Source organism: Oncorhynchus gorbuscha, unplaced genomic scaffold, assembly GCF_021184085.1.
Source record: "Oncorhynchus gorbuscha isolate QuinsamMale2020 ecotype Even-year unplaced genomic scaffold, OgorEven_v1.0 Un_scaffold_33:::fragment_2:::debris, whole genome shotgun sequence".
Taxonomy (NCBI): domain Eukaryota; kingdom Metazoa; phylum Chordata; class Actinopteri; order Salmoniformes; family Salmonidae; genus Oncorhynchus; species Oncorhynchus gorbuscha.
Genome location: NW_025745186.1, coordinates 108541 through 133615, shown reverse-complemented (window position 1 = coordinate 133615; position 25075 = coordinate 108541). Strand labels below are relative to the sequence as shown.

The 25075-nt window shown below is 45.8% G+C and overlaps 1 protein-coding gene across 10 annotated transcripts; it reads right to left on the bottom strand.

Annotated features, from left to right (window-relative positions):
* Positions 1-416: 416 nt before the first annotated feature.
* Positions 417-19126, bottom strand: LOC124017791 (ELAV-like protein 3). Of its 10 annotated transcripts, none has more exons than XM_046333000.1 (8): positions 18671-19125; positions 11307-11526; positions 11029-11132; positions 8550-8703; positions 5520-5745; positions 5313-5366; positions 4770-4808; positions 417-3894 (listed from the first exon to the last, which is right to left on the bottom strand). In XM_046333000.1, the coding sequence occupies exons 1-8, from the start codon at positions 18686-18688 to the stop codon at positions 3567-3569; spliced, it is 1143 nt and encodes a 380-aa protein (XP_046188956.1). In that variant the 5' UTR covers positions 18689-19125; the 3' UTR covers positions 417-3566. The 10 variants fall into 10 exon arrangements, with proteins under 10 accessions (XP_046188956.1, XP_046188948.1, XP_046188949.1 ...); XM_046332992.1 differs by having other exon boundaries at positions 417-3915; positions 18671-19124; XM_046332993.1 differs by having other exon boundaries at positions 5520-5748; positions 18671-19118.
* Between the last annotated feature and the right edge of the window lie 5949 nt (positions 19127-25075).

Genomic DNA, 25075 nt, shown 5'->3' with positions numbered 1-25075 from the left:
TTGTTGCTCAAGCGGTGCAGTACATTTGTCTCCTGCCATTGTCCTTGGCTCTCTACCTTACGTAGGTGTGGGAAGAGAAGAGGGTCTCTGTATTGGCTGTGTAAGATGGGACAGTTTGTTGTTGCTCTAGTCTAGGGTGTGGCCTAGGGCCTGTTGTTGGTCTAGGGTGTGGCCTAGGGCCTGTTGTTGGTCTAGGGTGTGGCCTAGGGCCTGTTGGTCTAGGGTGTGGCCTAGGGCCTGTTGTTGGTCTAGGGTGTGGCCTCTAGGGCCTGTTGTTGGTCTAGGGTGTGGCCTAGGGCCTGTTGTTGGTCTAGGGTGTGGCCTCTAGGGCCTGTTGTTGGTCTAGGGTGTGGCCTAGGGCCTGTTGTTGGTCTAGGGTGTGGCCTAGGGCCTGTTGTTGGTCTAGGGTGTGGGGGAACTGGGCTGGGACTCTACCCCATATCACCAGTGGGACGGACTACTTCAACTGCAGGTCAGCAACGTGGCCTATTTGCTGTTCTGTTCCCAAGATTCACATCTGGTCTCTTAAAGTGATGCTGTATCAGTCCTACTGTGCTACCTTCTCTTGAGTATGGGCACAACTAATTGAATGGGGAAGGGAGGTGTGGAGTTAGATTATGACAGGGTGTTAATGTATGACATGTCATGTTTGTTTTGGTTGGCACACCACCAATATACTACTGGGGCACAGTAAGAAATGAAATGGTCAGAGTTAGAGGCTGAGGGTGTAACAGTGGAAGAGCATAGGGTTAAACTGAAACAGTGCTGTCATACTCTGATTAATTGGATTCCTGTTGTGAGCGGATGGTGTGAGTATTACAGTATTGAGGCTCAAGAGACACTTGTGTGGAACTGTCATTATTTTTGCTGAAAAGTGAATTCTTTGTATACATTGTTGTAGGTTTGTGGTAAGCACCTGTGCAAATGGGCTAAATTATATCTACTCAACAGATATGTTAACCAAAAGATATTAGTTCATTCTGATATAATTTGATATGAACAACAGATATTTCTGCAAGCGCTATGGGGATTTAAAATCATATGGGATCTTCATGCAATAAATGATAATGGTTTCTAGAATAATTATCAGGGGAGCAGTTAGTAATTAGTATAGACTGAATTATTTCTTATTGACACTCATATTCCAAATTCTTTGGCTAAATCTTCATTCAAATATCTTTGCATTGAGAATCTACTTCAAGCCTTTCTGTTTCGAACCAGCCCAAGATGTCTGTGAGGACAAATCATTGGGCGACTGACTGTCTTTACTGCAGCCTGATTTAAGTGTCTCCTGTGAAAGCGATAGCACTTCACTGTACAATCATTGAAGCAACACTAGCTGTACACAACTTCAGAGAAAGTGATATGTGTTTGTCTAGTTTACACTCAAAGATGGCAGTATGAGTAATGCAGATTTGTCTCTGTAACGTTTGATTCCTAATCAGTGAATTGGTTTTGTGCTGATGTGTATTTGTTCTATTCCGATGTCTTTGTTTATGTTCTTTTTTTTTTGCTATTTCAAGTTTGTTTATAGGTTGTGGTTGAAAAAGTAAGGTTGTGTGAGATAAAACTTTTCTTCTTCGCCCCCTTCCCTCGACCCCCACCTATACACGGCATGCACACGCTCCTCCCTCTCTCAAAGATCAAAGGGCTTAAAATACAGCCGTGCGGTGTCCCAGTCTTTCAGAGTTTTAAGAATCTGTAAAAATTCAGCACAAGGTCTTGTTCTTTTGTATGTATAAAAATAGATTTTTCTCTAAAGCAATCCTTTCAAAGAGATGGTTGTCCTCTTTGGCTAACACAGCGTTATTTAGAAAAGCAAAAATGTCTTGAACACACTTTACCTTATTTAATCTATTATATGCAGATGTCTTTATATTGTAATCATATCTCTCCCCATGAAACGTCTTATCAGATGTTTCTAACAGACTAACCAACCAAGACTTTTGTCGTTACATTTTCATCAAGGGGTGTCATAAATTTAAAAAAATTCCAGCTAGGTGATAGTGCCGATCAGATGTTGCAAATCAACAAAAATAACTTTTTGAGTTTCCAATGTGAGATAAACAAACTTGTCACTGTTGGTTTCTGCAGGCTTGGTTCCTTCTATTTTGACAGGGCAGGCAGGGTTACAATGAGAGTGAATAGAAACTGATTCTCATGAGCTTCTATATGGGGTCTGAAAGAAACTGAGGAGTGTTTAGTAAACTGAGGAATAGGTAAGAAGCTGTCTCACCCTCTAGGACTCAGTGAGGAGATATCACTGCTCAGTGTCATGACGGAATCTCAACCTAAGTCAAAACTACCGTCCTCTCGATCTGATCTGTGCGTAATGGTGATGTTGAGTCTACCTAGCCAGGCCAATAATTTCCACTGAATTGTAAAAACCTTCTCATTCCCTTGGAGGGGTGTTATATCTGGTTGGGTGTTTTGGTAAAGTGGCTCTGTGATTTGGCTCTGTGATTTGCTCTAAACTCACAGTCCCTAGTCTCTCAGAGAATTGTACATGAACACTGTCTCCATGGGAACACTAGCTGGGACAATGTTCTACGTTGTTCACACAGACAGCTCTGCTTGTGGTGGAATCCATCCATTCTACTCTGAATAGAAGAACCAGAGTGAAAAGATACAGGGAGATTCTTAGATGTCAGTGATGTTCAGTATTCTAGTGTTGTTTCCCCCCTAACAGGGCTGATGTGTGACTGTGTTGTGTAGAGAGGGTGTAATTCTGGTGGCCTTCAGGCTGCTTGTCTTTGTGACCAGTAGCTGTTCAGTTTGATAACCTAAATCATATTGGATCTGTCCTTAATAGGGTAGAGCAACTGCCCTAAAGCTAGTCACAGCCTACCTAATGTTGAGCCAGGAACAGTAGTAAAAGTTTCTAGAAAATGCTTACATACTCGGCTATTATAACCACCTTAAATATTGAATATATAGTTATATTTTTAATATACGTATATAAGAGAACAATGTTTTTAATTAATTTTCTTTGATCTAAAAAAAATCACTGATTTAAAATGCCCAAGTGTAAAAAAAAGTGACTACACTCTCTCCAGCAAGATAATGGGATAGTTCACGGGGTAAGAGTTTGGGGTTTAAATTGCACATATTTGTAGTTCATTTTAGATTTTGATAATTTAGTTTCAGCAGTTGTCATTATTTGCCTGAATTCAATCAAAGCACTCAGCACACATTCTCTGTCACATTCGTTAGACTGTCTCCCACATTGAGGCCTCTTACCCCCCCACCCCCAGAGACCAACTACCCAACGCACCCCCACTAATTCAATCCAGGCAAACGTAGGGAAGGACTAGCATTGTGTAAAGAGAAAAGAAAAACTCTACTAGTGTATTTGTTTGAAACTCAGACTTTGTATATGTTTGTATGTGTAAGTATGTCTAATAGTGTGTGTATGTCTGATAGTGTGCGCATGTATGTGTATGGGTGAGTGTGCATCAGAGAGAGAGAGACTCAGTCCAGGCCCATGTAGAGTGATAGTAACAGGGAGCTCAGTGGCACTCCCTGCTGGCTGAAGGAGCTGGCGTCAGCTAGCAGCTCTCTCTCTCTCAGGCCTTGTGTTGCTTGCTGGTCTTGAAGGAGACCTGCAGCACGCGGTCTCCCAAGCGGTAGCCGTTGAGACTAGCGATGGCCATGGCTGCCTCGTCGTAGTTGGTCATGGTGACGAAGCCGAAGCCCTTACATTTGTTGGTGGTGAAGTCACGGATGACCTTGACGTTTGTGACGGCGCCGAAGGGCCCGAACAGCTGCCACAGGACGCTTTCGTCAGCCTCTGGCGACAGGTTGTAGACGAAGATGCACCAGCCGGCTCCGGTGGGCCCGGTCAGGTTGACTCCCGCCAGGCTGGTCATGCTGTCGATGGTGATGGGGGAGAACCTAGGAAGAAGAGAGGGAGAACTACATTGGGTGTCATTCTGAAGTTCCACACAGCAATCATCTCTATATACTGGCCATGTTTCTAGCTATGATATGTGCTGAAGGCTTGGTAGTCGGAGGGGCATGGAGTCTGTCTGGTGACCCAATCGATCTCCATCCTCACTTTTTCTGTAGTGAGTAGATAGATAAATATATGTGTGGGCAGGGCACCACAGTGGTTCCAGACTACCTGCTTTCACACAAAACAGCACACTGTGCTTCTATGACACACAAACACCCACACTCTGCATATTTTAGTCATAGTCTCTGCTGACCAAAGCCTCTGCAAAAATTAGACACAGAAATCCCAATGTTTAACGGAAATCACAATATTGAACAAAACACAGAAACCTAGAGAGGGATGAAAGCAAATTTGAATCAAATCATAGGAAAATTGGAGCAAAAAGAAGAAGACGCAAACGCAATCTGGTATGTCCATGCTGGCGGAATAAAGGGGACATTAAAAGCAAAACCGAAACTGATAATGTTAGTTCATAAAGAAATACACACACATCAGTTCCATTACGTAATCAAACCAAAAGATTATAAACAAAGCCATGCCAGAATACCCTGCTGTTAGACAACCCTAGACACTGCTTAGCATATTTAGATTTGTTATACTGTCTGGACTGGTTGTTACATAACTTCTCAGTTTAATGGGCAGTGTGAATAGGGAATTAGGGAATAGTTTCATAATCTGTCATTTCAAGGTGAAGGCAGCAGGTGGTATTCCAGTCACTTTGTTTGAGGTTTGTTCTTAGACATGGATGTGTTTTTTTTTTTTTTTTTTTTACTGTTTTTTTTTTTTTTTTACAAAGTACACCTTTGGCATTTACCTCTTGACTCCGTAGCTGGCGTTTAGTAAATTGTCGAGTCTGCAACGCAAGAGGGAGAAATGAAGGGGGTGGAGACGTTAGTGGTGAGGACTGAGAGGAGGAAGGCCTTTTAACATGCAGCTTCTGCTCCTCTGCCAGCTGGCCTCCAGAGGGCGCCCTTCCCCTTCATTGTACTGTAGAGGAGCCGTCTGTCTATCCTAACAGCAACCCATCACAGAGCGCACGGCCTAGCCTTTGCGAACCACAACAACGCACTATGCAAATCAGTTTGTGTGTGTGTTTGTGTGTGTGTGTGTGTGTGTGTGTGTGTGTGTGTGTGTGTGTGTGTGTGTGTGTGTGTGTGTGTGTGTGTGTGTGTGTGTGTGTGTGTGTGTGTGTGTGTGTGTGTGTGTGTGTGTGTGTGTGTTGGAGATCTGCATTGTCTGATTCATTTAAATGTAATTTATTCATCTTGTTTAGTAGATACTATGTTATTTGACTGGTTTGGAGCACTTTGCTTGGTTTTCATTTGATTTGTGCTTTGATACATTGGGGGTCTCTTACATTGGTTTTGTGCTGTTATTTGGATCTGGTCCCTTTCCAAATGGAGGGATGAGGCTGCAGTTTAAAAGAAAGTCAAGAAAAAAGAGGGAGAGAAAGAGAGGAAGATAGGATGAGCGAGCGCCGTAGTGCTCGTTCCAGCAGGGCAGGTGTGTCGGGTCAGATGACAGACAGGTCAGAGCGGAGATTGGGTGGTGGTGGGGGCAGTACCTGAAGCGCTGAGTCTGATGGTGCAGAGGGCCAGTGTAGCGACGTGCAGCGGTCTGGTACAGCTGGGTGAGCAGGGCCTGGCCCGTCTTCTGGCTGGGGTTGTTGGCGAACTTCACCGTGATGGGTTCGGCTGCGCCCAGGGGCTTCTGGCCGTTCAGGCCCTTGATGGCCTCTTCTGCCTCGTTCCGCTTGTCAAACCGGATGAAGCCCACTCCTCGCGATATACCTGCTCCGGGGTCAGAAAGCAAGCTAATGTTAGCACCTGAGGGGTGAGGAGGGGTGAGTCATGACTTTGACTTGGTCCAATGAGATGGGAAAGGTTAGAGTAGGGTTACAGTTGGTTAGGGGGAGGTAAGTTAGAGTAGGTAAGGATAAGTCCTTGATAGGTCAGGGGTACCTTTAGAGAAGAGTTAGGGTAGGTTAGAGTAGAGTTAGGGTAGGTCAGGGGTACGTTAGACTAGAGTTATGGTAGGTCAGGGGTACGTTAGAGTAGAGTTAGGGTAGGTCAGGGGTACGTTAGAGTAGAGTTAGGGTAGGTCAGGGGTACATTAGAGTAGAGTTAGGGTAGGTCAGGGGTACGTTAGAGTAGAGTTAGGGTAGGTCAGGGGTACGTTAGAGAAGAGTTGGGGTACGTTAGAGTAGAGTTAGGGTAGGTCAGGGGTACGTAGAGTTAGGGTAGGTCAGGGGTACGTTAGAGTAGAGTTAGGGTAGGTCAGGGGTACGTTAGAGTAGAGTTAGGGTAGGTCAGGGGGAAGTTAGAGTAGAGTTAGGGTAGGTCAGGGGTACGTTAGAGTAGAGTTAGGGTACGTCAGGGGTACGTTAGAGTAGAGTTAGGGTAGGTCAGGGGTACGTTAGAGAAGAGTTGGGGTACGTTTAGAGTAGATTTAGGGTAGGTCAGGGGTATGTTAGAGTAGAGTTGGGGTAGGTCAGGGGTACATTAGAGTAGAGTTAGGGTAGGTCAGGGGTACGTTAGACTAGAGTTATGGTAGGTCAGGGGTACGTTAGAGTAGAGTTAGGGTAGGTCAGGGGTACGTTAGAGTAGAGTTAGGGTAGGTCAGGGGTACATTAGAGTAGAGTTAGGGTAGGTCAGGGGTACGTTAGAGTAGAGTTAGGGTAGGTCAGGGGTACGTTAGAGAAGAGTTGGGGTACGTTAGAGTAGAGTTAGGGTAGGTCAGGGGTACGTAGAGTTAGGGTAGGTCAGGGGTACGTTAGAGTAGAGTTAGGGTAGGTCAGGGGTACGTTAGAGTAGAGTTAGGGTAGGTCAGGGGGAAGTTAGAGTAGAGTTAGGGTAGGTCAGGGGTACGTTAGAGTAGAGTTAGGGTACGTCAGGGGTACGTTAGAGTAGAGTTAGGGTAGGTCAGGGGTACGTTAGAGAAGAGTTGGGGTACGTTTAGAGTAGAGTTAGGGTAGGTCAGGGGTATGTTAGAGTAGAGTTGGGGTAGGTCATGGGTACATTAGAGTAGAGTTAGGGTAGGTCAGGGGTACATTAGAGTAGAGTTAGGGTAGGTCAGGGGTATGTTAGAGAAGAGTTGGGGTACGTTTAGAGTAGAGTTAGGGTAGGTCAGGGGTACATTAGAGTAGAGTTAGGGTACGTCAGGGGTACGTTAGAGTAGAGTTAGGGTAGGTCAGGGGTACATTAGAGTAGAGTTAGGGTAGGTCAGGGGTACATTAGAGTAGAGTTAGGGTACGTCAGGGGTACGTTAGAGTAGAGTTAGGGTAGGTCAGGGGTACATTAGAGTAGAGTTAGGGTACGTCAGGGGTACGTTAGAGTAGAGTTAGGGTAGGTCAGGGGTACATTAGAGTAGAGTTAGGGTAGGTCAGGGGTACGTTAGAGTAGAGTTAGGGTAGGTCAGGGGTACATCAGAGTAGAGTTGGGGTACGTTAGAGTAGAGTTAGGGTAGGTCAGGGGTACGTAGAGTTAGGGTAGGTCAGGGGTACGTTAGAGTAGAGTTAGGGTACGTCAGGGGTACGTTAGAGAAGAGTTAGGGTAGGTCAGGGGTACATTAGAGTAGAGTTAGGGTAGGTCAGGGGTACGTTAGAGTAGAGTTAGGGTAGGTCAGGGGTACGTTAGACTAGAGTTAGGGTAGGTCAGGGGTATGTTGGAGTAGAGTTAGGGTACGTCAGGGGTACGTTAGAGTAGAGTTATGGTAGGTCAGGGGTACGTTAGAGTAGAGTTAGGGTAGGTCAGGGGTACGTTAGAGTAGAGTTAGGGTAGGTCAGGGGTACGTTAGAGTAGAGTTAGGGTAGGTCAGGGGTACGTTAGAGTAGAGTTAGGGTAGGTCAGGGGTACATTAGAGTTAGGGTAGGTCAGGGGTACATTAGAGTTAGGGTAGGTCAGGGGTACGTTAGAGTAGAGTTAGGGTAGGTCAGGGTACATTAGAGTTACGTTAGAGTAGAGTTAGGGTAGGTCAGGGGTACATTAGAGTTAGGGTAGGTCAGGGGTACATTAGAGTTAGGGTAGGTCAGGGGTACATTAGAGTAGAGTTAGGGTACGTCAGGGGTACGTTAGAGTAGAGTTAGGGTAGGTCAGGGGTACATCAGAGTAGAGTTGGGGTACGTTAGAGTAGAGTTAGGGTAGGTCAGGGGTACGTTAGACTAGAGTTAGGGTAGGTCAGGGGTACGTTAGAGTAGAGTTAGGGTAGGTCAGGAGTATGTTAGAGTAGAGTTAGGGTACGCCAGGGGTACGTTAGAGTAGAGTTAGGGTACACCAGGGCTACGTTAGAGTAGAGTCAGAGTAGGTCAGGGGTACGTTAGAGTAGAGTTAGGGTACGCCAGGAGTACGTTAGAGTAGAGTTAGGGGTAGGTCAGGGGTAGGTCGTTAGAGTTAGAAGAGTTGGGGGTAGGTCGTTTAGAGTAGAGTTAGGGTAGGTCAGGGGTATGTTAGAGTAGAGTTGGGGTAGGTCAGGGGTACGTTAGAGTAGAGTTAGGGTAGGTCTGGTGTATGTTAGAGTAGGTCAGGGGTACGTTAGAATAGGCTAATGGTGGGTTAGAGTAGGGGTCAGTTGTGCCAGAAGTGAGTTAAGGCTGTACCTGTAACCTGGTCCACCAGGATGCGGGAGGTGATGATGCGTCCGTACTGGGAGAACAGCTGCTCCATGTCCTTCTGGGTCATGGTCTTAGGCAGACCGCTCACATACAGGTTGGCATCACGGATAGATGCTGAACTGGGGCGGGCGTACGATACCTACAGCACATCAAAGATACACACATTTCAACACTGATATCAAATCAAAGATTTCCCATATCTTTACTGTACATAAAACCATATAGTCATTTTTTTATTTACCCAGGAAAGTTGACTGAGAGCACATTCTCATCTACAGCAACAACCTAGGGGAATAGTTACAGGATGAATGATCAAAATATAAGATGGGGATTGGGAATTTAGCCAGGATACCAGGGTTACCACCCCTAGAATAAGTGCCATGGGATCTTTTAGTGACCACAGAGAGGCAGGACACCTGTTTAACATCCCATCTGAAAGACGGAACCCTACACAGAGCAATATCCCTAATCACTGCCCTGGCACATTGGAATGTTTGTTTTGTACCAGAGGAAAGAGTGCATCCTACGTAACCTCCAACACCACTTCCAGCAGCACCTGGTCTCCCATCCAGGGAACAACCAATACCAACCCTGCTTAGCTTCAGATGCAAGCCAGGGTGGTGGTGCAGGGTGGTGGTGCAGGGTGGTATGCTGCTGGCTCTCTAGCATGCATGAATATTAATTTTACTCGTCTTTTTTGTCAACGTGTGGGACTGTTTTTTGGAACGCTTTGTGACTGATTGTGTCCACCGTTGTGCAAAGTTAACATTAGTGTTCTATGGTGAGACTATAGTGTGACTTAGATTGATTATGAAAATGTCTACACATTCATGCGTTGGCGTGTATGAAAGCCAGTGAGAGAGTATGATAGATAGTGAGAGTCAGTGCATTGTTGTGAGTGGTCTGTCTGTTTGTTTCGGATGGAGGGAGAGGGAGCGAGTGTTGCCAGAGATCTCCCCTGCCTCTTTCCTTTGTTTCCAGCCTCGAGGGAGAACAGCTCCACTGGCAACCAGCAAACAATATAAATAGATCACAAGACAGCATCCCCGACTGTCAACTAACTAAAACATTCACTCCTTATTATATAAACACATACTCACATATACAAGTACAGTATAACTTGAATGAATGTGTTTGGGACATTTCTACTGAGAGTGAACATTTAGAGTATTATCATGCCTTGCACAACACATAGCCGATGGGTGTATTTGACCCATTGAGTTTAGAGAATAAAGTTGTCCTCATTCTTAATGGTGCGGTGAGTGTGCAGGACTCCAGTATTGTGTAGAGTGTGTGTGGACAGGGTGTGTGATGCAGTGATTGGGGGTGCTAGAGAATGGGAGGGGGCTACCCTATAATTAACCCTCTCCCTTTCTCTCCTACAGTACAGATGGTGCCTGCAGCCCATATGGCCCCTAATCCTGCCATTGGCATTCTGCTCCCCAAGCTACTCCCTACCCTTTACTCCTCCTGCCCCCTCCCGCCATCTTACAATGCTTTGGTGGAAATATGACATTTGCTTGGTCATTGTTTTGTGACTGTATAATATTAATTGATTTTCAAAATAGCCCTACTGATAATATCAACATTTATTTATTTTAACAACCACAAAATGTATACATTTTCTGTAATTTATATCGGCCCAATAATTTTGGTATTATATTGCTAACTGTAGTAATAATATCATTATTTCCCCCTAAATACAATATATGTGTATTTGTACACTAATGTAACTAAAACATATTGTAGAAATAATGATTAACAATATGATTGCCACCTGTCTGTATAACTCCAAAAGCCCAACCCAGCTCCTGATGCTGTTGACTCTCTCTGCCCGTCTTTCAGAAGTCTGATTTGAACTAAGCCTGCACTTTATCCCAATCTATGATCTACTTTGATCAGGTGGGAGGAGGGGGGGGGATGACGGATGGAGTAGTGTTTAATCTGCCCCCCCTCACCCCCTCCCCCTCCCCCCCCCTCACCTCCTCCCCCCATCCATATTGGGGACAAAGAAGCCCCCTAATTAGGCCAGATTGGAGGCAGATGGGGGAGCCTGAACTGACCCCCGTGCCCCACAGTGAGACTCCCTGATTACATTTCCATCACAATCACCTCTGCATGCTGCTAGCCTCTTGCTTTCTGATTTCCACTCTTCCTCTCTCCACTCTCCACTCTCTCCACTCTCCACTCTCCACTCTCTCCACTCTCCCTCTCTCATTTCTTGTTCTGCTCACTTTCTTTGTTCCTGCGACCCCTCCTGTTTTTTCCTCCTTCCCCTCTTGTCACGTCTGCCTCTCTCTGCCTCTCTGCCTCTCTCTGCCTCTCTCTGCCTCTCTCTGCCTCTCTCGCCACCTCCCTTTCTTTGAGTTGCTCCCTGCCTTTCTCCTGGTCTTCCGCAGCGTATTGAAGCAGTGAAGATGGAGAGTGGCGCAGGTTGAAAAGCAGGAAGCAGAGGTGCTCTTACCTTAATTGTTTTGGTCTGCAGTTTGAGACCGTTGAGAGTGTTGATGGCCTTGTCTGCGTCATTGGGATCCACATAGTTTACGAACCCATAGCCCAAACTCTGGCCTAAATCGTTGAAAACAGATATCGATAATGGTCCTTTAGAAACTGTTTTTGCACCAAAATAACTGTACCTACAGGTACATATGCTGTATGTGATTATTTGTTATCCTCCAACTAGAAATAGATTTTGTTTGTCTGTCTATTCATCAACTGTACCTGCTGAAGCATCATGAATACCTGTAATCTTGTCTCGGACCAGTTTGCAGGATTCAATCTCTCCGATGCTACCAAACAGGCTCTTGAATTCTTCCTGGGTCATGTTCTGAGGCAGGTAGTTGACGATTAGGTTGGTCTTGCTGTCGTCTGTGGCACCGTTGGTGCTGATGACTGGCCCGTTAGGCAGGCTGGTTCCGCTCGGACCGTTGGACACCTGGGTTTCCATGGTGCTGATTATCTGCTGAGGAAAAGGAAGAATATAGAACCCTGTGTACAAATAATATACATCCACAATAATAACACACAGTAAAGTAATGGTGAGGCGTTGTTAGTAGGCCTTTTTAATATAGACTCATTGAATGAATGTCCGCTCTGTCATTGTCAGCTAGGGAAGAGGTCAGACATCAGCTGAGGGGGTGGAAGGATACGAGGCAGGGATAGCAGTCGGCTACACACAGACCCCTCTCTCTCCCTCCCCGTTTCCCCTCCTCTCTCCTCCCCCCTCCTCCTCTCTCTCGCTGCCTCTGGGCCCTGCAGATGTCACAGTCCTTTTTCCCTGTTTCCTCCTCCCATCCCCCAGCCTCCATCTATCCATCCAGCCACAGGGTCAAACAGCATTACATCATTACAGGGTCCTAAGTATTGGTGGTGGTGGGGCAGGTGGGGCAGTGGGCGTTGGGACTCCGACTCAAACTTGTTTGTGCGAGTGGATGGAGTGAGTGAGTATTTGTGCCCACTAGAGGTGTGTTGGTGTCATTGTGTGTTGCTCTGGAGTACATGTTGCTTCATTTGACCCACAGGGGTTTGTCTTCATGGAACAGCTGTGTGTGCTGGTCAGAAACTAAACTTCCCGCTATCTCTCCTTTTCCCTCCCTCCCACCCTGCTCCATCTATTCCATTCATCCGCTCCCCCTTTTCACCATTCTGTGTAGAATATTATCTGTTGACAGACTGTGTAAACAAGCTAGTACAGAGATGTTGTCCCTGTATTACTGGCCTCCTGGGCTCCTCCCAAACTGATACAAATGTTCATTTTGGCTCCTTGTTCCATTTCCTGGTATAGTGTACCTGGGAAGTGTGGTTTAAATAAGTACCATTATTCAGGCTGGTATCTGTGAGCCTGGCATGGTGACTGCAGGTCTCAGACTGGTGGGTGTTATAAGGCGTCTACCGCCAAAGCTCCAGAGGTCTCACAGTGTAGCCTAAGCTTCTAGAATTATTTGAGTGAGATACAATATTACCAGCGGTTTTACTACTGTTTGTCTGTTGTTTTGGTTATAGTCTATGTTCGTCATTTTCCCTTTTGCGTGGCAGGGTTTTCTTTTGATGTTTATCCATTCAACTTAATGGAGGAGACAGAATAGTGTTCCTTTTCCCCTGCTATGGACATATTACTCTAAAAGCATTCATTGCTTTGATGATATTCCCCAAGCCCTGTTGCAGCTCTTAGTGTCCCCCATCTTGTTTCCCCCCCTCCGTGCTCATGCCCCTCTCTGTCTCACTCTCTCCTCCTTCTAACCTGATTTCTGCCTTGAGCTGTACCCCATGTTGCCCAGGTAACAGCGGCTTCAAGACTGTTGCTAATGGCTGGCTGACTTTTGGTTGTGTGTGCGTGTGTGTGTGCGTGCGTGCGTGCGTGCGTGCGTGCATGCGTGTGTGCGTGCGTGCGTGTGTGTGTGTGTGTGTGTGTGTGTGTGTGTGTGTGTGTGTGTGTGTGTGTGTGTGTGTGTGTGTGTGTGTGTGTGTGTGTGTGTGTGTGTGTGTGTGTGTGTGTGTGTGTGTGTGTGTGTGTGTGTGTGTGTGTGTGTGTGTGTGTGTGTGTGTGTGTGCGATGACAGAAAGATAGACGCAGAGAGAATGACATAATCCATCTCTGTTGGGCAGATATTGTTTTTCTCCATGTATTAATGTTCGATGGCTTTGCGGAAGCAGAGAATATATTTAAGTCAAATTGACATTGACAGGGAGAGGAAAGAGGAGAGGGGAAGGGGAGGGAGTGAATTATGACAGCCTAAAAATAAAACACTGCAAACACACATATCTAAGAAGCACATGAGAGCTACCGCAAAGTCGACTAGCCATCCATCATACAGTACACATGTTATGGGCTTCTTTGGTCTCGACTAGAGCGGTATGATCTGCTGATCTAGGGACTGCACTGGAACAGAACATGGACAGAAGGTTCTACAATACCCAGTTAAAAGATCATCCTTCATGCATATTGGGAAAGAACATATAGTCCACATGGGTTTGATAAATAGATTCATAAAATGCATCTATCTAATATGTGTAACCATGTAACACACAAACGTCTGAAAATAAAGGAAATACTAATATTTTCTGAATTTGTCCCAGAACTGACCAAATATTACAGCCCTTTGCAGAAAGACACCGAATCCCAGCAAATTTGATTTGTCAACTGAAATAGACCTCCGTGTGGCAGTCCAGGCATCCACAGTGACAAGTTCTAAAGTTATATAACTCCCAGGCTCAGACTGGCCACAGAGACACAGAGGGAGAGACTGGCTGACACAAGCAACATCTAACATCACCCTGAGATCTCCATGCCAACAAGCAGGAGGATGACAAAAACAGAAGAGTACTTTTAGGATGCTACTACAAATAGAACAAGTTGTAATTTTCATCAGAACATGTTAGCCTTTACAAAGAAATTAGTGGAAAATATCAACTACATCCATAACAATATCCATGTTCTGATATGGCAAGGCTGTAGGCATAAATATATGGCCATAAATAAAGGCCTAACCAGCCCACCTCTGATAGGCTAATTCTATTCATGATTTATTTTGCTAATCATGATGAATGACAGCAAAGAGAGTAACCAGACACAAACACATTAAACACACCACCCCCAACACTTTCAGATTTCTACTGTTGGTTGGGCCAGCTCTTCTTCTCCTTGTCCCGGCATTAGATGTGCCTTTCTTTTTCTATTTCTGGGACCTGAGAGATCTCCCTTAATATTTAATGGACTGCATCCTCAGCATCGCCTACACATGGACCCAGACTCGCACGCAAACAAGAGCCCAGAGCCCTACCTCCTCTCCTCTCTCTGCCTGCCTGCCGAGTGGAGTGAGCACAGCACACAGACCACCTACACTTGACAATGCTCAATTACAAAACACAGCAACCATTACATGACCCAAATCTAAATACAGATACTGGCAGCGTCGTCTTCTTCAAATTGTCTTTCTCCTTGTCTATATACACGACTGCTGTTGCTTTCCTACAAGTGGAAGATGAAGACCTGTCCTAAGAGGAAAAGCAGCAGTCTGCCACATACAGTATTCAGGCCAGCTTTTGTCATGTCCCGATAAAGGTCAAAGCATGTGATGTGATTACCCTTTACGGAAATCACTGTGGTTGTATCAGCCAGAAGACTGCGTTCAGATGGAACTGAGATTCTCATGCTAGGCCTCATTGTTCCTAAGTGTTTCCAATGGGAATCAAACACAGGTCCATACACTGGAGTCAAGACTGCTCTCTACATTCTAAAAAGGGATTTGTCATTAGATTCTTCTGATAATGTCAAATGTGCTTGGCATCGACTCTTTTCGTGTTCAGGAACATTCCTAGCATAAAAAAACATTGCTCAGAAGATTGTTATCCGTAAATCAACCCAAGAGAAAATGAATCAGGTTGTGGCAGTAACAAATAAATCAACAAATTCTCTCTTAGCAAAGAATGGGAGGTCAGGAGGAGGCCTCTGCTTATCTACCCACTGATATGGGGAACTATATTACTGCTACACACACTTCCTGTTAGTGCTACCACTGGTGACAACACTGTCACTCATGGGTGATGCAGTCGCACTGTACTGGGAGAGTCATGGAAAATAACCTCTATCTCTGAGTGAGATAAGGTAAGAGAGAGAATTTAAAAAAGGTTAGTTCCTGTTGGCAACAACACCATCAGAAAATACTAGGTTCTGAATATTTCATGTTATTTAGGAGTTGTTGGGTTCTTTTTCATGTGCTAACTCATCAGTAAAACACTATTGCAGACACTGTTGTACCACAATACAACCCACCTAAAATGGTAGTGCATTAGTCTCATTTGAGTAACTTGAAAACGGGGAAAAACATTTGAAAATCGAATTTCCTGGAACCAGCAAAGACAGGGGATACATTAAACTAAGGTTTGGCTCAAGAGACATGCCTTTTTTTCTCTTTCTCACCCTTGTTTTTAAAATATACATCAATCATTCTTTTGGAAGGCCTGAATTGCAAGTGGATTCTAGGATGGGGTTGTAAATGGGCCTTCTAAATAACACAGATTACAGGATTATCCTCTACAAAAGGCATTAGCCACACTCTCTGCAGCTTAAAGGGATCATGGTGGCAGCTGTAAAACAACAGGACAACACAAGTCAGCCCAACACTCACAACCTTATCCTACATACAGTCAGTAACTAATGCTCAGCACTAACACACATATTTAATAGGCCTATATATATATATATATATATCTTTTTCTTTTATCTTTTTTCTTTAGGAAAATGTGATATTTTAAAATAATTTCCCCGTTTGTCAATGCATTTTATGACACAGACATAAGCCATGTTGCAAATTCCCTGTGAATGTGTTTGTGTGTGTAGCTTTCGTTGAAACCAGGGGCGCTATCCAGAGTGCTGAAGTAGGGAGTGGCTTTCAGGCGATTCCGTTTGAAGCCAGAATGCATTGTCAAAACCATCGAGCCTTTTCTGTAACATTTCAAAATGCTTCATTCGCTTCTTTTCACGCATTTAAAATTGTTCGCATTTATATGACAGAACATCTTCTACCCCTTCCCCATATTTGGGGAAAACAAGACATGTGCGCTCTGTAGGAATTCACAACCCCGAGCGCCTTTTTGCTGAATAAAGGTATTGAACCAAACAAAAGAGCCACCCGTTCCTCCTCTTCTCGCGCGCAGAGACTATGGCAGCTCTATGAATATTCATGTCAACAGTAGCGCTTTGTGTCATGGCCAGGGGCTGCAGGACGCTCCCGGAACAATGAACGCCACAATTGCCAACATAATTTCGCTCCAGTAAGTCAGTCATAGGCCTAATAATAATAATAACAATAATAATGTACAACATATATTTTTAGGACATATTAGAGGGAAAAATGAAATTCGGCCTATAAAAACAACATAGCAATTGAGGTCTCTTATTCTGATGTAGGCCTACGAGTCTATTTCAGTTCCCTATGGGCCATCTTGAAGAAGTAAATATGGAGTATTTCAAAATAAATCAAAATCTATTTAGGCTAAACATGATTTAGCCCTCCAGTCATACTCCATGGTGGATTGATTTTCTAGACGAAATCATTTGACAATACATGTAAATACAGGATACATATTATATTATAAACTCATAGCGTCAGTTCTATTTAGGCTCGTTTACACTTGGTGGCCTCTGCTGTCCTTGTCCTTGAATCGCGGAAGCGCCTCGGGAAGGTTATCTGACTCAACTGTTTTATTTGCTTGGCACTGCGGTACAGGCAATGCTCACGGAGGACTGCGGAACATGTGGACAGGAGCTATAGGCCTACGTGCATGACGCTGACTGGGCTCTGGGCCTGCCTGTTAGCCCAGCTCTACGGGCAAACACTGATGAAATAGAAAGGGGCTACTAGTCAATAAGGACAGCTGAAACATATTGAGGCTATAGGTCTAAGTAATTCGTCAAGTGGACAATAGTCAAGTTGACTATTGATTGAAATAATTGCATTATTATGATCTCAAAGATTTAGGACTTGCAAAATAAGTCTGCTCTTCAGTTTATAAACATGATCGTGCTCGTGCTCTATTATGTAGGCTACTAGATTTTATTTTGGGCCTACACGACCATTCGCAGTAGGCTACCAAATCCCATGGAATGGTCATTCGATCATTTATGTTGGCCTATATTGCGTAAAATTTCTAAATGGCCGTATTTGTGTTTTTGGTTGCAACAAATTATTATATCCCTTTGGATATTGTAGCAGCCTATTGTTTAAAATAGAAAATGGGGTTCTACCTGCACCTGCCATTAAAATCTGTAAATTAAGACGATAGAATATAGGCATAAATCATACTTGATAAATATTTAGCCTTTTATATAAAGCATAAATATAGAGCATAAAAATTAGTTATTTAATCATATTTTATATATTTAGCTTGCTCCTTGCACGCCAGTTTTACTTGACCACGAGAACAATACAACGGTAAATCATTCCACCTGCTGACAGGAATAAATTGGAGGCAGCGTCATTAAGTCAAGAGGATGTTTGGAGATGAAAGCTTTGAGACCAAAACCAGCGCGTGCCATCATTATGCGCTCGAGTCCAGCAGAGGCACGCCCAATTCGGCCGTTGGCTAGGAGCTAGGCTAATTTAACTCTGCTAAGGCTACATAAACCCTTTGACAAACAGGCGTGATTCAAATAGGCGCTAGCTTTAAAAAAAAAAAAGTGTTATGATGGATGGGTAAAAAAATGTTATTGTAAAAAAGAAAACGCTTAGTCGCCATCCCTCTTTTCGCGGCCTCTGAAATGTCTATCCCATTTACTCCGTTGCATCGCAACAAGAACCCTTAGGAATTTTGACTTGCCTGATTCAATCCAAACCAATGGATCCGTAATCCCCCCCCTTAGTGACTCGACCCTTTTTCTTTGCCTTGCTCTCGATGGGCCCTCAGCCACGGAGGCATCATGTTTTGTCTCAGAAATCCGTCTCGAGCATCCTTGTGATGTGCCAGGCAGGGCAGGCGGAGAAAGACGTTCCCCCCCACCACCACTCTCTACGCAGCTCAGCAGCAGCAGCAGCCGCACGCGGCCTCAGCACCCGCTGCCCCCTACGCCCTTGCGAAAAATGTGTATACAAATAATGCAGCCGTGGAGTTTGATATAGCCCAGTGGGCCTATGATAAGCAAATATATAGTCATCTATAAAATGTCAGAATAAAGCATTTTGCTCTCCAGCGTCGAAGATGCAGGCAGGGATGGAGCCTCGCGCAGGCAGCCGTGGCGCATCCCTCAGCATGACATTACTAATTGCCAGCATCGATCGTTAATCTTGTCAAGACAATATCCCATAACCGAGAGAGCAGTAGTATAAACCTATTTAGGCCACTATAGCTTATAAATATTGTGTGTAATACATGTGTGTTTGTTTATACCAGTATTATAGCTAGCTAGCCTTTCATATATACCATATTATATCATATTCAATATGTGTATTAATACATAGAGCTATATGCATGCATAGATGTTTGTGTACAATACAATCAAGTGGAAAACAAAGGGTCTGCGCTCCAGAATGTAGCCTATGCAATGCATGCTGCTGCTACAATATCCACCATCCTTGCAAATAGAAGAGAAAAATGAGGCATATACGTACAGTAACCATTCTTGACATACAATGAGAGTGATCTAGGTCCTTCTTCGTTTCGCAGGTCTTCAAGCCGTAGGTTGAGTCAATACTATGATCTGTGGTCTTTATATTAGCTGGCCTGTGTATTTACTGTGGAGAGGCCAAGTGTCCAAATCCAAAAGAAAAAAAAGAAAAAAGGAAAAAAGACAATGTTCACCAGGGGAATCTCAGCCCTTGGAGATTGGTAGGTGTCCTCTTTAGGGTGAAAATGAGGAGAAAGGGGTTTTCTTCAGGATGATGATGAGGGAGAGCTTTCTCTCCGAGTGGCGTGGGCGACGGTTCAGAAAAAAGAGAAGCAGTGATCCCCAGCAGGGTGTGTCCAGGGGAGGGTGTTGTGGTTCGGCTGTGTTCTGTGTGTAATATTCCCAGCTCCTCTTGCAGTCTCCTTCTGTGCCTCTGCTGCAATGTTCTTCTTTTATGCGTCCTTCTGGCTGGCAGAGCGCGCTCCTGATTGGCTAATTGTGCAGGGAGGGTACTACACGGCAGCCATTGCCCCTGCGCTCCTCTCCCATTATCCCCTTCAGGAGAGATCACCAGGAGCCCCCCCACCCTTTCTCCTCCCATCTCACTGCCCCCCTTTCTCCTCCCATCTCACTGCCCCCTTCCTCCCTCCATCCCCCCACTCCCTCCTTCTCTCTGCTTTCTTCCTGCCTCCCCTTCTCCACATACACATGCAGAGCTGAGTGAATAGAGGCTCCACCTGCACTATCAGAACAGATGGGTGCATCAGAAGACAGTAGCTTTCTCTCTCATCTCTCTATTTCCCTACTCTCTCTACATGTCTTTTCTTCATCCCTAATTTTCCCTCTCTTGAAGCTGTTTTGGACAAAATCAGTGTTTTAGCTTTTGTCCTTGTGAAAAAGGACTGTGTGTGTACATTCGCACAGGGAGTTTGCCATTTTAATGTAGCCAATCACAGCACAAACAAACAAAAATGGCAAACCATTCAAATCAGGGCGTAATATGTGGCCAATAACAAAGCAGGAAATCACCAAAGCTGACTAATGGATTGAATGAGGGACCCCTTCATATTGGCTGTGTTTTCCTCTACAGTTACAGTCATGTGCAGGGCAGATGGGGGACTAGTAGTGAGTCAGATGCGAATATTTGGATTTGGCTCCTGAATTGATCTGTGTTTATATTCATTATATACTTCAAACATGAACTGTTATGTTATGAAAATGAAGATAGGCATGTTTTGTATAGAGTATAGACAAATACAGCCCAGCCATGGCAGTGGTACTGTTAGATAGTATAGTACTCAATGTTTCTGAAACATCCTCCTTTTGAGGAGTTGTCATCTCTCTATCCATCCCTCCCTCCTTCCTCCACAGCAGTGAGTGTGTGGTGAGTGCAGTGCTGACTGAGACAGACTGTTTGGTCTCATCTATAATGCATCCTCTGCCCCAGGACATGATGTGTGACAAATGACCTATTTCTGCACAGACTGCCATAGGGCCTTGACCTGAGGGTGTGTGCGTGACTGTATTTGTGTGTTCTGCCTGCTTGTGTGTGTGTGTGTTTGTGTGTGTGTGTGTGGGGGGGGGTGGATATATACATAGGGAGTTGTTGTTGTTGAAGGGTTAATATGTATATACCAGGCGGTGTCAGCTTCTACCCCCAAGCCATATGACTCCTGAACAGTTTATCAAAGAGCTACCCAGTGTCACGCCTTGGTCATTGTATTTTGTGTTTTCGTTATATATTTGGTCAGGCCAGGGTGTGACATGGGTTCATGTTATTGTATTTTCGTATTGGGGTTTGTAGTATTTGGGATCGCGGCTGATTAGGGGTGTTGTATAGGCTTGGCTGCCTGAGGCGGTTCTCAATCAGAGTCAGGTGATTCCCGTTGTCTCTGATTGGGAACCGTATTTAGGTAGCCTGGTTTCGCTTTGTATTTCGTGGGTGATTGTTCCTGTCTCTGTGTAGTTTCACCAGATCGGCTGTAATTAGGTTTCACGTTCCGTTTTGTTGTTTTGCATTTGTATAGTTATTTCATGTATAGCTTTTCCTTCATTAAAGACATGAGTAACCACCACGCTGCATTTCGGTCCGACTTTCTTTCGACAAACGAAGAATGCCGTTACAGAATCACCCACCACACACGGACTGAGTGGCGTGGTTACAGGCAGCGACAACAGGAGCAGAAAAAGGAGGACGTTATGGACAGCAATGGCATGGAGTATACGATGTGGGAAGAAATAGACAGGTGGGCGGCCGACCCAGAGAGAGTGCAGGAGCCCGCCTGGGATTCGCTAGAGCAGTGCAAAGAGGGCTATAGGCGAATGGAGTCGAAAAAAAGACACGGCGGCGCAGAGCGAAAACCGAAAGTAACCCCCAAATATTTATTGGGGGAGGGCGCAGAGAGAGAGTGGCTGAGTCAGGAGTCAGACCTGAGCCTACTCTCCCTGTTAATTGTGAGGAGCAGCAATATAAGGACTACTGGTCTTGGGAGATGATATTAGACGGAAAAGGACCCTGGGCGCAGCCGGGAGAATATCGCCATCCCAAGGAAGAACTAGAGGCGGCTAAAGCGGAGAGGCGCTGGTATGAGGAGGCAGCACGGCAACGCGGATGGAAGCCCGAAAAGCAGTCCCAAAAAATTATTGGGGGGGGCTTAATGGGAGTATGGCTATGCCAGGTAGGAGACCTGCGCAAACTCCCTGTGCTCACTGGTGGGCTAGAGAGACCGGGCAGACACCGTGTTATGCTATGGAGCGCACAGTGTTTCCAGTGCGGGTGCATAGCCCGGTACGGTTCATACCAGCCCTTCCTACTGGCCGGGCTAGAGTGGGCATCGAGCCAGGTAAGGTTGGGCAGGCTCGGTGCTCAAGAGCTCCAGTGCGCCTGCACGGTCCGGTCTATCCAGAGCCAACTCTCCTTGTTTATCGTGAGGAGCCAAGGAGGAGACCTGAAAAAGAGCCGGTGTTAGAGGTGAGCGAAGCAGAGACTGTGAAGGAGTTAATGGGGAAGGTGGAGTGGAGAGTAATGAGGGAGTTGCTAGCTTGGTGCTTTAGGTACAATATCCGTCCGACGGAGCGTGTCGGGGATTTGATGGCACCTGGGTCAGCGCTCCATACTCGTCCTGAGGTGGGTGTTAGTCGGCTGGTGAAAAATGTGCCAGCCTCACACACTAGGCCTCCTGTGTACCTACCTAGCCTTGCACGTCCTGTGCCAGTCCTGCTCTCAGGCTCTCCAGTACACCTTCACGGTCCAGTCCATCCTGTGCCACCTTCACATACCAGTCCTCCGGTAGCAGCTCCCCGCACCAGGCTTCCTGTGCGTGTCCTCGCTCCAGTATCACCAGTTCCAGCACCACGCACCAGACCTTCTGTGCGCCTCGCCTGTTCAGCACAGCCAGAGCCTTCCTTCCCTCCTGCGCTGTCGGAGTCTCCCGCCTGTTCAGCGCTATCAGAGCCTTTCTCCTCTCCTGCGCTGTCGGAGTCTCCCGCCTGTTCAGTGCTATCAGAGCCTTCCTCCTCTACAGCGCTGCCGGAGCCTCCTGCCTGTTTGGAGCAGCCTGAGCTGTCAGTCTGCATGAAGCAGCCAGAGCTGCCAGTCTGCAAGGAGCTGCTAGTCTGCAAGGAGCTGCCAGTCTGCAAGGTGCTGCCGGCCTGCATGGAGCAGTCAGAGCTGTCAGCCTGCATGGAGCAGTCAGAGCTGTCAGCCTGCATGGAGCAGTCAGAGCTGTCAGTCTGTATGAAGCAGCCAGAGCTGTCAGTCTGCATGAAGCAGCCAGAGCTGCCAGTCTGCAAAGAGCTGTCAGTCTGCAAAGAGCTGCCAGTCTGCAGGGTGCTGTCAGCCTGCATGGAGCAGTCAGAGCTGTCAGTCTGCATGACGCAGCCAGAGCTGTCAGTCTGCATGGAGCAGTCAAAGCTGTCAGACTGTTCGAAGCAGCCAGAGCTGTCAGTCTGCATGAAGCAGCCAGAGCTGTCAGTCTGCAAAGAGCTGTCAGTCTGCAAAGAGCTGCCAGTCTGCAAGGAGCTGTCAGCATGCATGGAGCTGCCAGAGCTGTCAGTCTGCAAGGAGCTGTGAGTCTGCATAGAGCAGCTAGATCCGCCAGTCAGCCATGATCTTCTAGATCTGCCAGTCAACCAGTCTCTTCCAGATCTGCCAGTCAACCAGTCTCTTCCAGATCTGCCAGTCAACCAGTCTCTTCCAGATCTGCCAGAGTCTCTTCCAGATCTGCCAGTCAACCAGTCTCTTCCAGATCTGCTAGTCAACCAGAATCTTCCAGATCCGCCAGCCAGCCAGGATCTACCGGAGCTTACTACCTGCCTGAGCTTCATCTCAGTACTGGGCTTCCTCTCAGTACTGTGCTTCCCCTCAGTTCCGGGCTGCCCCTCAGTCTCGAGCTGCCCCTCAGTCCCGAGCTGCCCCTCAGTCCCGAGCTGCCCCTCAGTCCCGAGCTGCCCCTCAGTCCCAAGCTGCCCCTCAGTCCCGAGCTGCTCCTCAGTTCTGTGGGGTTCTGGGTGAGGACTATTAGGCCATGGTCGGCGGCGAGGGTGGATTATCCCAGGACGTGAAGGGGAGGAACTATGACTTTAATGGAGTGGGGTCCACTTCCCGAGCCGGAACCGCCACCATGGACAGACGCCCACCCGAACCCTCCCTATGGTTTTGAGGTGCGTCCGGGAGTCCGCACCTTAGGGGGGGGGGGGTTCTGTCACGCCTTGGTCATTGTATTTTGTGTTTTCGTTATATATTTGGTCAGGCCAGGGTGTGACATGGGTTTATGTTATTGTATTTTTGTATTGGGGTTTGTAGTATTTGGGATCGCGGCTGATTAGGGGTGTTGTATAGGCTTGGCTGCCTGCCTGAGGCGGTTCTCAATCAGAGTCAGGTGATTCTCGTTGTCTCTGATTGGGAACCGTATTTAGGTAGCCTGGTTTCGCTTTGTATTTCGTGGGTGATTGTTCCTGTCTCTGTGTAGTTTCACCAGATCGGCTGTAATTAGGTTTCACGTTCCGTTTTGTTGTTTTGCATTTGTATAGTTATTTCATGTATAGCTCTTCCTTCATTAAAGACATGAGTAACCACCACGCTGCATTTCGGTCCGACTTTCTTTCGACAAACGAAGAATGCCGTTACACCCAGACTATTTGCATTGCCCCCCCCCCTCTTTTACGCTGCTGCTACTCCCTGTTTATTATCTATGCATAGTCACTTTAATAACTCTACCTACATGTACATATTACCTCCATTACCTTGACTAACCGGTGCCCCTGCACATTGACTCTATACCGGTACCCCTTGTATAAAGCCTCACTATTGTTATTTTACTGCTGCTGTTTCATTATTTGTTACTTTTATTTAACATTTTTAACTTAACACTTTTTAAAATCTATTTTTTACTTAACACTTTTTTCTTTACTTAACATTTTTTTCTTCAAACTGCATTGTTGATTAAGGTCTTGTAAGTCAGCATTTCACTGTAAGTTCTACACCTGTTGTATTCGCCGCATGTGACAAATACAATTTGATTTGACGTGTGATTATATTTTTGTTTGTGTAAAATTGCTACTTGTGTGTTCAGTGTTTGTGTATGATGATGTTAGAGTGTGTGTGCATGGTGTTGCACAATGTGACTCTTCCACAACAATGGTGTGTTTTCCTGCCTTCCTCTCCCAGACTGACCTTGATGTGTCCTTAGATGTCGCCGCCTTGAAGAAACGATGGGGGAAGCAGGAGGGGGATGGGATGATTATTGGCATTGACTGTGCAGGTAGCAGGCATTTGCATTTAGTGTGTGGATGCTATTTTTGCCGTGGAGGACAGTAGTGATTCCCATGTCAGGATATCTATCCATTTGTATCACTATGTGTGTTTCAATATTCTCACATTTGCAGACATAAAACAAACATGCTTGTATAAGAGGCGGACAGTGTGTGTGTGTGTGTGTGTGTGTGTGTGTGTGTGTGTGTGTGTGTGTGTGTGTGTGTGTGTGTGTGTGTGTGTGTGTGTGTGTGTGTGTGTGTGTGTGTGTGTGTGTGTGTGTGTGTGTGTGTGTGTGTGTGTGTGTGTGTGTGTGTGTGTTAGTGTGTGTGTTAGTGTGTGTGTTAGTGTGAGTGATAATGCCTTATGTAGCTACAATATGTCCGGATGTTTACGATGTGCTTATAGATGTGTAATGTACGTTTTCTATGCCTATATACATTTAGCCTAGATACTGAAGTGAATGTAAATGTAATGTAAACAGTGTTGTCAGCAATACTACTTTCCAGTTGTAGGCCATAGTATTTGTGGGTTACAGGTTCTGGCCTGAACACTAGTGTAAAGCTGGCTGCTCTAGGCTGATCTTAGCTGCTCCACTGAGTTGAAATAGATGTTAATTCACCACATAATTGTATCGTTGCTTCCTGCTCTTTTGCC